The 15834-nt window shown below is 36.5% G+C and overlaps 1 protein-coding gene across 5 annotated transcripts in view; it reads right to left on the reverse strand.

Annotated features, from left to right (window-relative positions):
- Positions 1 to 2720: 2720 nt before the first annotated feature.
- Positions 2721 to 15834, reverse strand: part of CYSLTR2 (cysteinyl leukotriene receptor 2) — a 32902-nt gene continuing 19788 nt past the window's right edge. For 4 of the 5 annotated variants that reach the window (XM_039252183.1, XM_039252179.1, XM_039252180.1 and 1 more), the window contains 3 exons: positions 11546 to 11616; positions 5207 to 6256; positions 2722 to 3362 (listed from right to left, as the gene is read on the reverse strand). In XM_039252183.1, coding sequence (XP_039108114.1) covers positions 5218 to 6207 — 990 coding nt within the window. In that variant the 5' untranslated portion in view covers positions 6208 to 6256; positions 11546 to 11616 and the 3' untranslated portion in view covers positions 2722 to 3362; positions 5207 to 5217. Of the gene's footprint in view, positions 3363 to 5206; positions 6257 to 10871; positions 11063 to 11545; positions 11617 to 15834 lie in introns of all 5 variants that reach the window. The other variant, XM_039252181.1, reaches the window with a different exon arrangement.

The following is a 15834-nucleotide window of genomic DNA, read 5'->3' on the forward strand; positions in this document are numbered from 1 at the left end:
ATCTTTGGGGACAAGAGCAGGGGAGCAGGAGGCCAGGGATCCCTGGGCTTAGAATTTAGTCTCCTCACGGGCATCTGGGTGACTCATTCGGTTAAGCATCTGACTCTTGATTTTGGCTCAGGTCATGATCTCATCGTTTGTGGGTTCGAGCCCCGTGTCCCACTATCTGCTCGAGATCCTCTTTCTCTCTCTCCCTCTGTCCCTCTGCACCTCCTCTGCTCGTGCTCTCACTCTCTCTCAAAAATAAATAAACTTAAAAACACCTTAGCTTCCTCAGAACATCATACAGCTAACCCTGCTGAGACATTTCCAGCTCCCATGTAAACTAGCCTCCATTCTAAGCTGTGTACCTTTGAACTCTCTGTGAATGCTTATGTCAATGCCATACTCTTTATTTACTAGAGCTTTAAATACGCAGTAATGTTTTTTTTAACAAGGTCTCTTTCATTATAATTCTTGTGGCTTTTATTAGTACTAAGTAGCTGCCTCTATCTACATGGGGACAGAATGTTTCAGAGGAAGGATCTTTTATCCCCATATCCCCTGCATTACCCCCTCCCCACCTTACCCCCATTCTCCCTGGACAGGGTCTCTATTTGGAAGCTCTTTTCCAGGAAGAAAGAAAAATGAATTCTCCCTTGTCAATCTCCACTCCCAACCTGGTTTTGGCCAGTTTGATATTATCTCTGCTTCAGAATAAATTGCAAGTCATCCTAATTAAATCCAAAACAGAAAATTGGTCATTTAAAATAGTTATGAAATATAATGGCATTTGTTCTTAGGTCTTCACTGAAACAACATGGTGTCAGTATCATAATTCCACTAAAGTTGACACAACAAAAATCCTTTCTCCCAGTTGAACAATTTACGCACTTGCTTGAGGGGATATCTAATCTCTCAAACAAAAAGGAACTGTATTTAAAACCTCAGGACATTCTTCGCTTTCACTTTGGTAAATAAAAAGTTTTATTTTGTTTTCTTCCTAGAGGACAACATTCTTTACCAGATGAGATGCTTCACCCTGACTAGAGAAAGGAAAACTCTTGGAAAAAGAAAATGTAAGTCATTAAGCATACGCTCGCTCGCTCTCTCTCTCATACACACACAGAAACATACACACACACGCACATGCACACACATGCACACCCACCATAGATTCAAAGACATGAAGAGCTCACAACCCCTCCATGAACATTCATCCCAAGGACCTTGGGTGCTCTGTTACCACAGCTTGATCTGAGCTAGCTTAACCTTGGAGAGTTGTTGAGATTTCTAATCACCCTTTGAAAATCCCTATGACTTTACAACATAAACTCCTCTTTTAGCGTTCATCCTTCTTCCACCAGCACATCATCCCCTCACCCTCCTCAGCTGCTGGGGCTGCTGCGTAGGTACTGGCCACGCTGGGCTTGGATGTCTGACTGGCTGGCAGTTCTTTTCCACTTCACTTGCAATGCAGAATATGTGGCTTCTGCAAATCCCATTTTGATCTTCTTCCAGCTGAAATTTCAGTGGGTTTAACCCTACTGCAGGTGTAGACTCTTATCATCCTCATTCCATCAAAGCAATGCCTTCTTTGGTCTAGTAAACTAGAGGGGGTGTGTAATCTGAGTAGGTCTGATCAAGAGTAAGCCCTATGACTTTTGTTAAGTGCTTTGAGCAGGAGATACCCTGTTTCTTCTCCTGGACATAATAAGTAAGGAAACATAATAAGTAGCCTCAGGCTGCTTGCAATCAGCTTATCCCATGAGGTGATTCAGCCATGAGACCAAGCTGATAACTGTGGAAGAAGGCTCACAGAAGCCCCAGGTGAATAGGCCTGAAGTCCAGCTTCTTTTTGGATATTACAGTTATATGAGATAGTGATTGTTTAAGCCACTTAGAGTTGGGTTTTCTGTTACATATGACTAAAAAATATCCTGATATACCAAATCATCTCTCACCCCAGGAAGTGACTCCATTCATTCCAACAGGGGTCCCCCCTCTCCCATGGCAGGGTTGGGTGGGCCTCCCTCAGGGGCCCAAATCCAAGTCTAGCCATTTCCTGCTTTCCTTTATTTCCTTCTTTAAAAAAAAAAAAGTTTATTTACTTATTTATTTTGAGAGAGCAAAAGAGAGTGCAAGTGAGGGAGGGGCACAGAGAAAGAGAGAGAGAGAGAATTCCAGAGAGAAAGAGAGAGAGAGAGAGAGAGAATTCCAAGTTGGCTCCTCACTGCCAGTGCAGAGCCAGACATGGGACTCAAACTTACCAAATGTGAGATCATGACCTGAGCCAAGATCAAGAGACAGACACTTACCTGACTGAACCATCCAGGCACCCCCCTGCTTTCCTTACTTCTGTCAGTATTCAGTGCCCATTTCTGGTGGCCTTTCTTTTCTGTCTTATTTCTTTTTTAATGTATTTTTTCAATTTTTTAATGTTTATTTTTGAGAGAGAGAAAGATCTCAAGCAGGGGAGGGGCAGAGATAGAGGGAGAGAGAGAATCCCAAGGAGGCTCTATGCTGACAGCTCCATGCTGTCAGCACAGATAAATGTGGGGCTTGAACCCATGAATCCCGAAATCATGACCTCAGCCGAAGTCATCGCTCAATTGACTGAGCCACACAGGTGCCCCTCTGTCTTTTTTCTTAAAAAACAAACAAAAAAACAAACAAACAAAACCCACAGAATTGATTTGAATTTTTTAATTTAATTTTAACTTAATTTTTATTTCAGCAATACACATTTACAAGTTAGATGATTAATTCATAAAAGGAAAAGAGAAATCTCCACCCTTTTTCCCCCCCCCACTCCAAACTCCCCAGAGACCATCCTTGTCTATTCATTGTTTCTTCTGGGTTGTAGCCCCTATTGCTAAATAACATTGTTACACAGTTTTTATCATCCTTTACCTCTAGTTATTATGCATTTTCTGTGATGGAAGATGGGAACCTAGATTTCTTACACCCCTCCCCTGTATACATATCTTCTTTCATTTCCTAAAAAAAGTTATATCACAATATTTTGTTATTTACATTATACTGTGTAAACATGATTCACAGCTGAGCCATGTAGTGTAGTATGATTACATTTCCTTTCTTAAACAGCAGTTTCTTTTTCCTAGCTTTCAATGACTGCAGTGTCTTTTCCCTTGCTTACTTTTCTATGTACTTTCACGAGTTCATCCCAAATTCTTCTAGAAAAATATAAATCTCTCCAAATTGATTGTTCAAATCAATTAGTTTCTTGTTGTTCTGTTACCACCACCATCCTGTGTTGCTCACCTTTCTCCTGTACTGGATTCCTTGTTTCCTGGATGTCATGTTTTTCTTTATCTTAGCTTAATCACTTATTTTGGAGGGCACATCCACACGGTAGGTTTCTGGTAAAAAGTGCAAGGGTAATAAGAGTGTTGAGATCTTTCATACTGAAATTGTCTCTATCTATTTTTTGATTTATTTGTTGGTATTTTTCATGTTTGGACCTTCCTCCCCTGCCCACGTGTAGTGGTCATAGACTGTTCATAATTAAGAGTAAGGCATTACCAGGTTGACTAGACACTCTCTGAATAGATTAGTTGCAGTGTGGGCTTCCCTGTCAGGTAGGTAATAAGGCAGATGCTGGCTCTTGTGTTGGAGAATCCTCAACAGTCTGTATCTGTTAGTCTTTTTCTTGGGTTTCCCCATAGGAGAATTCTCTAGTCTACTGTTTTGACAGGGTATTATTCTGTCAGCATTTTGACAGCAGAGTAAGGGAGGGGTTCTGGGACTCTCATTTATAATACAGACATTCACATCTTCCCCGACTTTAGAACACCACCTCCCTCTCACACTCCATTCTGCCTGGGGTCAACACCTCCAAAAAAAAAAAAAAAATCTCATGAGAGTGAGGAGGGGTAGGTGCCTGGTGGGGGAACGGAACTCTTAGATTTTCAACCACTCTGCCTGAAGGTTTGTAGGAAGAGCAGTAGAGTAAGCACCCGGCCAACCATTCTGCATGGAGATTTTTTAAACTCTTACAAGCTGTGTGAACTTGAACAAGTTTGTTGATTTCTCCGAGCTTCCATTTCTTCATTCATAGAGTGGAAACACATGGCTTTAGTGTGAGGGTTAAATGGGGTTCCTGAATATCAAGTGCCTGGCACAAGTCTGCCCAACATGGAGAGGGCATTCAATTGTTGGTGGTACAAAGATCTGGGAGGTAGTAGTTGGTAGTCTCCCTAGCTTTGTTTCAGTGGACAGAAGGGACCCCTTCCCACTATCTAGTTATTTTCTATACTTCCTCAAAAGGAAAGCCACCCTACTCATATTCTGCCAAAATATTAATAGAACCTCAGGGGTACAACAACCTTTACAACTTACCCTTTACCACACCCTCTCTTTCAGTGCCCAAACAAACCCTTAGAGCCACCTCCTCCATTCTGGCTTCCATACCAACGGATTAATGTGCAGGACTTAGAACTGCAGTGGAGTCAGTCCAAACTGAAATCCCACAAGTAAAATTGACCCCCTTTTCTCTGCTATTTCACATGTAATACCTCCACCCACTTGGGTAATGCCCCAGTTCCTCCTCCTAGGCTTCCTATCCTTTCTAGCCCCTTGGCAAGAAGGAGGCAAAGGGAGCCTTCTTGCATTCAGTGTGCTAGAGCCTCTCCCCCAGTGCAAAATAAAATTTGTCTTTCTCCCTACTTCTTACCAGCTCTTTCTTTCCCTAGTCCTTCTCTCCCTTTTACTCTCACTGTTCTTTTTTGGGACCCTGACTCTGCCTTGTTAAAGGGCAGCCTCTTCACAGTCAGTCTTTTCACCGAATAATTAGGATGCTTTTCTTATCTGCTCTGGAACCTGGCTATATCATAGGGGATTGAAGATGGAAGAGGAGCTGGAGAAGCTGAGGAAGTTGAGGTTGTCTTAAAGTTAATTTAGAATGGCTGGTGGAATGGAGGTCTGGTACAAAATCTGATGAAAAGAAGCACCCACGGTGCTCAGCATTTCTTCCTGGTCTAACATTTTAGGTTGCAAGACTATTAGAGATTTTGCCTGCTACATTCTCATTTAGACTCAACCACTAAAAACACACCTAATAAAATATTTGAAGTAGGACTTATTGACAGCAGTCATGGTCAATTAAATGTCAGGAATGATCTTTGTTGGAAATAATGTAAATACATGGTCATTTTGGACGAAGTGTGAATGAAAGTGGACACAAGGATACAAGAACAGGCCTTACCTAATAATCCCTTAAACTTGTGTTTCCTTTTTCAACCACATGCAGACAGGAATGCTGCACTTTGTCCTCCACGGGTGGTCTTTTCTGAGTGCAGACCTTAGTCTGTCCTTAAAATTTTCCCCAGCAAAATAATAGAGGAAAGGATTGAGGCAGCTATTGGCTGCTGCTAAGGTCAGTGTGATGACCACAGCTTTATGCAGATTGTCTCTGCATGTATCCACTTTCCACATGATCAGGTGGAGGGTTCTCAGTATGTGATAGGGCAGGAAACATAGAAGGAAGATGATCAAGGCAATGATGATGGTGATAAGTGCTTTCTTGTGAGAAACTCGCAGCCCAGATTCTGGGACCTCTACCTTTAACAGGGCTCGAATGATCAGCAGGTAACATATGCTGAGCATGCAGAATGGCAGCAGGAAGCCTATTACCAAGGCAATGTAGTTCATGGTCTTCAGTTTAACAATTTTACTGATATTCAGCTCTAAGCATAATGTGATATTCCCCTTCTGCTCAGAGCCATTTTTCAGAAGCACTATTGAAGAAGTCATGATAAGGAACCATATGATCCCACACAGAATCCAGGCACTCCTGATGCTAGTCACATGGAGGAGCCGGAAGGGATGAACAGTTGCCAGGAAACGCACAATGCTCAGCACGGTCAGGAAATAAATGCTGCTGTACATGTTGACATACATAGAATAAGACATAATCCTGCAGGTCAGGTCCCCAAATATCCAATTGGAGCCTCTGATGTAATAGTCAACTCTGAAGGGCAGTGTACTTATGTATAAGAAATCTGAAATGGCCAGGTTTAGCATGAAAACATTCACAGGTGTGGACTTCTTATAAGGCTGCAGGAAAACATATATGGAAAAACCATTTCCCAAGGTTCCCCAGACAAATATTATTAGGTACACAATGGGGTAAAAATCCCTCTTGAAGTTTTCAATTGAACAGTCCCCATTGCTGTTGTTACTGCTGAAGGTGCCATTGAGTTCCATTTATGATATGGAGATGCACAGAGGCAAGGGCATAAGTTTTCTCTCCACGCTGGATTAAAAACAAACAGATACAAAAAGTTACTTCCTGCTCATTACTTACATCTTTCCAGGTTTTAATGAAACAGAGAAATACTAGCTTTCCTTTGAAGCTTGAGTCAAAAATATCAGTAAAGTCTTTACCATATGCTCCATTATATTTCATGATAAATTTCTAGAGTACAAAACAAACATTAATTTATTTTGTTGAAACTGAAGCCTCAAACTTGGGAGATGTTTGGTCCAGTGCTTATGTTGATACTGCAGTCCAAATCTACCAGACAGCAGGTGTCTCATCAAAATATATGGAAGACAAAAGGAAGTGGCATAACATTTTCAAGTGCTGAAAAACAAGTCTACCAAGCCAGAGATCTATATCCAGTAAAAATATCTTTCAAATATGAAGAAGTCAATACATTATCAGATGATGGAAAACTTAAAGAGAATTGTTGCCATAAGAACTATCCTAAAAGAATGACTAAAATAAGTTCTCATATCAGAAAGGAATCAATAAAAGAAGGAACCTAGGAACATCAGAAAGTAAGAACATGATAAGCAAAAATATGGGTAAATACAATAGGATTTTTTTCTTCTATTTTGGAGTCCAAGTTATGTTTGATGATTGAAACGAACATTGATGTGTTGAGCTTTGATGTAGGGGAATTTTTAAAGATAATTATAATTATATTATAAATGGGGAAAGGTGAAAGGACACAAAGGAAGTAAGGTTTCCACACTTCACGTGAGTTGGTAAAATGATGTTGCCAATAGACTGTGGTAAGTGATGTGTGTGTAATGTAATACCTAGAACACCCATTAAAAAGCCATACAAAGAGATAAGCTCAAAAACGCTAGAGATAAATTAAACCAGAATTCTGAAAAGTGTTTAAGTAACCAACAGGAAGATAGGAAAAAGAAAATAGAAAATACAAATAGAAAAAAATGGCTGACTTATCCCTAAAAAAATAAATAATTATAATAAATAGAAATAGTATAAATATACCAATTAAAATACAAATTGGCAGACTGGTATATCTATATCTATCTATATAGTTATATATAAATTATATGCTATATATAAGAAATTCACTTCAAATAACACTATTGGCAAGTTGAAAGTAAGAGGGTGAAAACATATGTCATGCAAACATATATCAAAGGAAATCAGGAGTGGCTCTTAATACCAGATAAAGAAAACTTTAGAACAGAGAAAATTATGAGAGGGAGATTTTATAATGACAAAAGAGTTTATCTACAAAAAAGACACACCAATTCTAAATGTGTATGCAGCTAACAATAGTTGCAAATACTGAATAGTGAAGCAAATAGTGAAGCAAAAACTGATAGAATTGAAAGGAAAAATTGACAAGTTCATAGTTATAGTTGATAATTTCAAATATCACTTTCTCAGTAAGTGAGAGAACAACTAGACAAAAGTGCATAAGAATACGGAAGAACTCAAACACAATATCAACCAACAGGAACCAATCGACATTTATAAAAACTCCATTCAACCACAGCAGAACACACATTCTTTTCAAGTGCCCACAGAACATATACCCAAATAAACCACATCCTGGGCCATAAAACAAACCTCAACAGATTAAAAAAAATTGAAGCCATACACAGTGTGCTCTGTAACTACAATGGAATCAAACTAGAAGTCAACAGCAGAAAGATAATAGAAAAGTCTCCAAATTCTTGGGCACTAACCAACACACTTCTAAATATTCCCTGGGTCGAAGAAGAAGTCTCAAGGGAAACCAAATAATATATTGAACTGAATAAAAATGCACATGTATCGTATCAAAATTTGTGGGGTATATCAAAAGAATTGCTAAGAGAGAACTGTATAACATTAAATGCACACATTACAAAATAGTTTTAAATCAATCACCTAAGCTCCCATCTCAAGAAGCTAAATTTTTTTGAATGAAATAAACCCAAATCAAGCAAAAGCGGGCAAGTAATAAAGGTAAAAGCAGAAAGCAAGGAAATTGAAAACAAAACAAAACAAAAATCAAGGAGAATAAATGAAAAAAAGAACTGGTTATTTGAAAAGAACAATACAATTGACAAACCTCTAGCAAGGCAGACAAAAGTAAAAAATAGAGCAGACACAAATTACCATTATCAAGAATGTGAAACAGGGGACATCATTATAGATACTGTGGACATCAAAAGATACTGTGGTATAATAAAGGAATACCATGAATACCTCTACACGTATAAATTTGATATCTTAAGGGAAATTGATTAATTCCTTAAAAAAAAACTACCCCAACTCACCAAATACAAAATGATAATTTGAACTACTGAGAAAATTAAATTCTTATTTTAAAGCTGTAAAAGGAATCTCCAAGTCCGGGTGGTATCACTGGAGTATTCTACCCAAATCTACCATATTTAAATAAGAATTAACACCACGTCCATGCAGTCTTTTCCAGAAAATAGAAAAGGAGGATAGATATCCCAATTTACTTTATGAAGCTAGTATTACTTTGATATCAAAACCAGACACAGTACAAAACAAAAGACTGCAGGCCAATATTCCTTATGAATATAGACACAAAATCTCTTAACAAAATATTAGCAAGTAAAATTTAGCAATATACAAAAAGAATTATATACCATGACCAAGTAGTGTTTATTTCATGCATTCAAGCCTGGTTCAATGTTTAAAAAATAGTAAGTGTAATTCATGTAAAGAGGCTAATGAGAAAAATCATGTGATCATATCAATCAATGCAGAAAAAGCATGTGAACAAAATCCTATACCAATTCATGATCAAAACTCTTAGAGGAATAGAGGAGAACTTCCTCAACTTGATAATTATCAACAAAAAACCCCGCATAGCTAACATAATTAAGGGTGAAAGACTGAATACCTTCTCCTTAAAATTGGGACCAATGCAAGGACGTCCATTCTTACTTCTCTTATTATACATAATGCTGTAAATTCTAGCTAGTGAAATAAGGCAAGAAAAAGAAATAAACATCTTACTGATCAGAAAGGAAGAAAGAAAAGACTCCCCATTTGCGACGTGATTGTTTACACAGAAAATCCCAAGGAATCTACACCAAAAAGTCCTAGAAGTGACAAGTAAATTCAACAAAGTCATAGGATACAACACATAAAAATCAATTATATTTTTATATACTAGCAATGAACATATGAACACATTGGAATAAAAAATACAGTACCATTTGCAATCATTCAAAAATAAGATGAAATACTTGTGTATATCTAACAAGACATTCCAGAATTTATATGCTGAAAACTACAAAATGCTGATGAAAGATATCAAAGTTCTAAGTAAATGAAGACACCTACCATGTTCATAGATTGGAAGGCTCAAAAGAATAAAGATGTCAGTCCTTCCCAAATTGATTTCTAGGATTAATGCAATTCCCAATAAAATTCCTGCAAGATTTTTTTGTTGTTGTTGAAATAAGATCATTCTAAAATTTATGTGGAAAGGGAAAGGAATCAGAAGTGCTCAAGACTGTGTGATATTGAAGGAATAGACACATAAATTAGTGGAACAAAACAGAGTACCTAAAAAAAGAGTTAAACAAATATGCTTAACTAATTTTTGACCAAGGGCAAAAGAGATTCAACAGAAGCAGGATGGTCTTTTTGCAGGTGCTGGAGCAAGTGGACATTCACAGGCAAAAGAACAAACCATGACCTAAACCACATATCTTACATAAAAATTAACTGAAATGGATCATGGACTAAGTATAAAATGTAAAACTATAACTTTTTTAGGGAAAAAATACATAGGATAAAATCTTTGGGATTTAAGGGTAGGCAGAGAGTTCTTGGACGTAACATCAAAAACATTATCCATGAAAGGAAGAATTGATAAGTTGGACTTCATCAAGATAGAAAACTTCTGCACGGCAAAAAAATTCTGTTAAGAGGATGAAAAGATGAGCTACAGACTAGGAGAGAATATTTGCAAACCACAGATTCTACAAAGGACCAGCGTCTACAATGTATAAAGAACTCTCAAAACACAATAGTAAAAACCAAACCAAACCAAACAAACAATCTGATTAGAAAATAGGCAAAAGACATGAAGAGATATTTCAGAAGGTGTGTAGATAAACATATAGGTACATAAAAAGTTATCCAGTAGCATTAGCCATTAAGGACATGCAAACTATAACTACAATGGGATAGAACTACTCATCTATTAGGATGGCTAAAATAAAAAATAGTGATAACCCCAAAACATTCTAGTTACCAATCAGACTTGTAAATGCCGTAAATTGTGACAATTGTTTCCTAAACTTCTAATACCCATTGTATAGTCTGTCTATTGTCTTGAGTGTTGTTTGCCCCTCAGAGGAAAAGTCTGTAAGGAAAAGATAAGGAAAAGCCCCACAAGTCCATCTTCCAGTTGTCCCAGGGACTGAGTGTTCAGAAGGACTGGCATTCTTTGGACAAATTTTGTTCTTTGGATAAACTTTGTGTAAGGTCATCATTTCAAAAATTGGAATGACTTCTCTTTTGTATCTTTGTGACCCTGAAATCTGCTTTGTTGTTTATTCAGCTCTAACGTGAGACAAATTTCTGCCCAAATTTCAGAGGCAAAAATGCGGACAAGCACCATCCTTACACCGCCACAGTTCTCCTAGGGTCCACTCAACTTCAGACTGCACATATCCCAGGGCCAAGAGGTTTCCTTCAGCTTGTCCTCCTTGTAAAGCACACGTGCAACTGCACAATATCACCAGGGACGATTCAGAATTGTAATGGCCACTTTGAGGAACTTTTGACATAAACAAGATTGTTTACTTGAAAGACACTCTAGAAACAGAAAGTGAGGCAACTTTCAAGAGGAAGTTATCTAAAAGAAAGATTCTTTTATTTAATGTTCGTGATACCCCTTTCTTTCCTTCCATTTGTTGGGGATTAATAAATGCTGGCTTTTTTTTTTAATCAGTCATTGACAAAATTGGCAAGGACTTAAGCCAATTTTCATGTATAAATTTCAAAGTATGCTTTTTGTTTTTTATTTTTTGTTTTAGATTTTATTTTTAAGTAATCTCTACACCCAACGTGGGGCTTGAACTCGCAGTCCTGAAGTCAAGAGTTGCATGCTCCTTTGACTAAGCCAGCCAGGCACCTCAGAAATTTGTTTTTCTATATACAACCTTTCTTCTCAGAGGGAACATAATTGTCTTTTTTTAGTGTTAATGTCGTATTCATCTAAAGGAGATTCCTCTTCCTTTTTTTTTTTTTTTCATTTTCTCTTTCTCATTTTCCTTCTCTTAAGAAATGAATGATTACCTGATCAAGAGTCCTTCACTCTTTATGTGCACATTCTAGGAATGTATAGTCCAGATAAACAGGTGAAATGTCTGAAATAAAAAAAGACAAAGTTATTAAGATGTATTTCAATTGTGGACCCTAAAAGTGTATTTACATAACAGCTTTTATTATTACATTTGTGAGAAAAGAAAGGGCATTACTTTCAAGTAAAAAGAAGATAACATTTTTAGCATGATTCAGAGTCTTTATAAAATTAGTTTAATATATAAAAACTAGTGTCAGTACAATATTTTGATTTGTACAAGGCCGGGGTTAAATTTCTTTTGATTAAACTGAATTTCCTACATTGTTTATGAGTTATTCCACTACTTCCATAACTTTTTCAAAATTTAAAATTATACATATAAAACTGTATTTAACTAAAATGAGCAATAACAATGAACGCCTTTTTAAAGGTTTAATTTTATGACATAGTAACTTTGGGACAAAGCATAAGAATTTAATGTTTTAACTAAAATTATAGTTTCCTAAAATTATGATTATAATTTATCATTATAATTATAAATCCTAACTAACTTTAAGCCCTTAGACAAATAGTTAATTAATAAATAATCTTTGGATGCCTAAACAGTTTCTAATTTGTAAATGCTTTTGAATTATACTTTTTCATTATGTTATACTTTAAAATTATTTAAATTGTATGACATAAAAGCTAGTAGACAGAAAAATATCTGAATTATTCTTTATATTCTCTCTGACTTTCCTTATGCTTGATGAAAAGGAAGGTTGATTATTTTGGTTAAAGATGATAATTAATATAAATAGTTAATACAGAGAAATATGAATATGTATAGAAGATAATGAATATGATTTTCTGTTTGTTTATTAAGAAAACTGAAATAGTTTATTCAGAGGGTAAATTTAATTTGATATACACTTTGTTTTATTTAATAGATTTAATTTTAAAGCTATAGTTCAATACTTTAAATTCATGCTATTTGTGTATTTATACATTTGTGAATGTCTAAATGCATGCATATGAGGGAATATTAATACATCCTTTATTATAGATTATTTTGTGAATAATGTACAAAAAACAAAATTAGGATTCGTCTTTTTAATATAAAATAATTAGGTTATTTATACTAATTAATAAAAATTTTTGTCAATAAAATATTCTGTTAAATTTCAGTGCTTCTGATATACTTTTCATTCATTTTTTAAAAGATTCCTTTCTTTCAAAGAAAAGTTAAGTTTCTAATAATTATTGTTGAGTATTTTTATGTTGCCTGTAATTATTTCTTGACTCTATGAGTTATATCTTCTCAAACAACTATTCCTTTTTCTTTCTTTCCCAAATTCAGCCCCAAATTTAGGATAAAGCTATTAAACCATCAAAGGCACATTGGGTTTTACTAAAATGGCCAAGGGGTAACACAAGATTTGTACTTTCATCCCATGAAAGGAAGAAAAAATGGGAATAATTAGATTTCTAAAAATCCTTTGAATTTTGATTAAATAAAACTATTATAGGAGTGTTTTTATTTACCAAGCTTAGTAATAAAAAAGCTCATAAATTACCAAAAAAGAGTTGATGTCCCTAAGTTCATTATACTTAGATAAAATATACTAATATAAATATCTTTCAGGGATTGCATACTTTTTAAATTAAAAGAAGCATGCTCATGTTTAAATACAAAATTTTCTACTAGACTTCTGGTGGAGTCTGTTGGGTTTTCCATGTAGAGTATCATCTCATCTGTGAAAAGTGAAAGTTTGACTTCATCTTTGCCAATTCTGATGCCTTTTATTTCCTTTTGTTGTCTGATGGCTGATGCTAGGACTTCCAACACTATGTTAAACCACAGTGGTGAGAGTGGACATCCCTCTCCTGTTCCTAGAACTGATCCATGAATTCAGCAAAGTTGCAGGGTACAAAATCAACATGCAGAAATCCGTTGCATTTTTAAACACCAATAATGAAGCAACAGAAAGAGAAATCAAGAAACTGATCCCATTCAAAATTGCACAAAAAACCATAAAATACCTCGGAATAAATCTAACCAAAGATGTAAAAGATCTGTATGATGAGAACTAAAGAAAACTTATGAAGGAAATTGAAAAAGATACAAAGAAATGGAAAAACATTCCATGCTCATGGATCAGAAGAATAAATATTGTTAAAATGTTAATACTACCCAAAACAATCTACACATTCAATGCAATTCCAATCAAAATTGCACCAGCATTCTTCTCAAAACTAGAACAAACTATCCTAAAATTTGTATGGAACCACAAAAGACCCCGAATAGCCTTAAAGCAATATGGAAGAAGAAAACCAAAATGGGAGGTATCACAATCCCAGACTTTAGCCTCTACTACAAAGCTGTCATCATCAAGACAGTATGGTTTTGGCACAAAAACAGACATGTAGACCAATGGAATAGAATAGAGAATTAAGAAATGGACCCACAAATATATGGCCAATTAATCTTTGACAGAGCAGGAAAGAGTATCCAGTGGAAAAAAGACAGCCTCTTTAACAGATGGTGCTGGGAGAACTGGACAACAACATGCAGAAGAATGAAACTAGACCACTTTCTTACACCATACACAAAAATAAACTCAAAATGGATGAAGGACCTGAATGTGAGACAGGAAACCATCAAAACCCTGGAGGAGAAAGCAGGAATCAACCTCCGCAACCTCAACTGCAGTAATTTCTTACTCGACACATCTCCAAAGGCAAGGGAATCAAGAGCAAAAATGAACTATAGATAGAGACCTCATCAAGATTAAAAGCTTCTGCACGGCAAAGGAAATAATCAATAAAACTAATAGGCAACCGATGGAATGGGAAAAGATAGTTGCAAATGACATATCAGATAAAGGGCTGGTATCAAAAATCTATAAGGAGCTCACCAAACTCCACACCCAAAAAACAAATAATCCAGTGAAGAGATGGGCAGAAGACATGAATAGACATTTCTCCAAAGAAGACATCCAGAAGGCCAATAGACACATGAAACGATGCTCAGCATCACTCATCATCAGGGAAATACAAATCAAAGCCACACTGAGATACCACCTCACGCCGGTCAGAGTGGCTAAAATGAGCAAATCAGGAGACTCTAGATGCTGGTGAGGATGTGGAGAAACAGGCACCTTCCTACACTGTTGGTGGGAATGTAAACTGGTGCAGCCCCTCTGGAAAACAGTGTGGAGGTTCCTCAAAAAATTAACAATAGAACTCAGCAGTAGTACTGCTAGGAATTTACCCAAGGGATACAGAAGTGCTGATGCATAGTGGCACATGTACCCCAATGTTCATAGCAGCACTTTCAGCAATAGCCAACTGACGAATAGATCAAGAAGGTGTGGTTTATCTATACAATGGAATACTACATGGCAATGAGAAAGAATGAAATCTAGCCATTTGTAGCTAGCCAATGGAACTTGAGGGTGTTATGCTAAGTGAAATAAGTCAGGGAGAGAAGGACAGATACCATATGTCTTCACTCATATGGGGAACAGGAGAAACTTAACAGAGGACCATGGGGGAGGGGAAAGGGAAAAAATAGTTAAGGAGAGGGAGGGAGGCAAACCATGAGAGACTCTTGAATGCTGAGAACAAACTGAGGGTTGATGGGGGTGGGGGAGAGGGGAAAAGGGGTGATGAGCATGGAGGAGGGCACTTGTTGGGATGAGCACTGGGTGTTATATGGAAACAAACTTGACAATAAACTATAATAAATAAACAAATAAATACAAAGATTTCTTTTTCCTTTTTTACCATGACAAATCTGAATAAGCACTACTAGACTTTCTGACTCAATTACATGGGAATCATCAGAGACCAATTGTTGATTTCAGTCTTTCATTATATCTCATTAAACCATCTTGTGTAAGAGCTATAGCAGTTCCAGCAAGGTTTATAGAAGCCTTAAGCCTCGGCCACTTAGTCAACTTAGTTCTATGATCTCCACTAAACTTTTAACAGTCCCCCTGTTTGTGGTGTCTGGCTGGCTCAGTCAGAAGAACATATGACTCTTGATCTCTGGGTCATGAGTTTGAGCCCCACATTAGTTGCTAAGACTATTAAAATAAATAAATAGTTTTCCTGTTATATATACTCTCCTATTGATAGAAATAACCTGGGACTTCTCAGCCAATCACATAACTTCCTATATAATTTTGCTGTTTTCCCTTAAAACATCACCATCTGTTGCTTTAACACTAAACCCAGCTACACTCCTTTCCTCATCTATAAAAAAAAAAAAAAAAAAATCCCATGATTCGTTACCTCA

The sequence above is a fragment of the Hyaena hyaena genome, unplaced genomic scaffold, assembly GCF_003009895.1.
Source record: "Hyaena hyaena isolate Hyena2069 unplaced genomic scaffold, ASM300989v1 scaffold_410, whole genome shotgun sequence".
Lineage (NCBI taxonomy): Eukaryota > Metazoa > Chordata > Mammalia > Carnivora > Hyaenidae > Hyaena > Hyaena hyaena.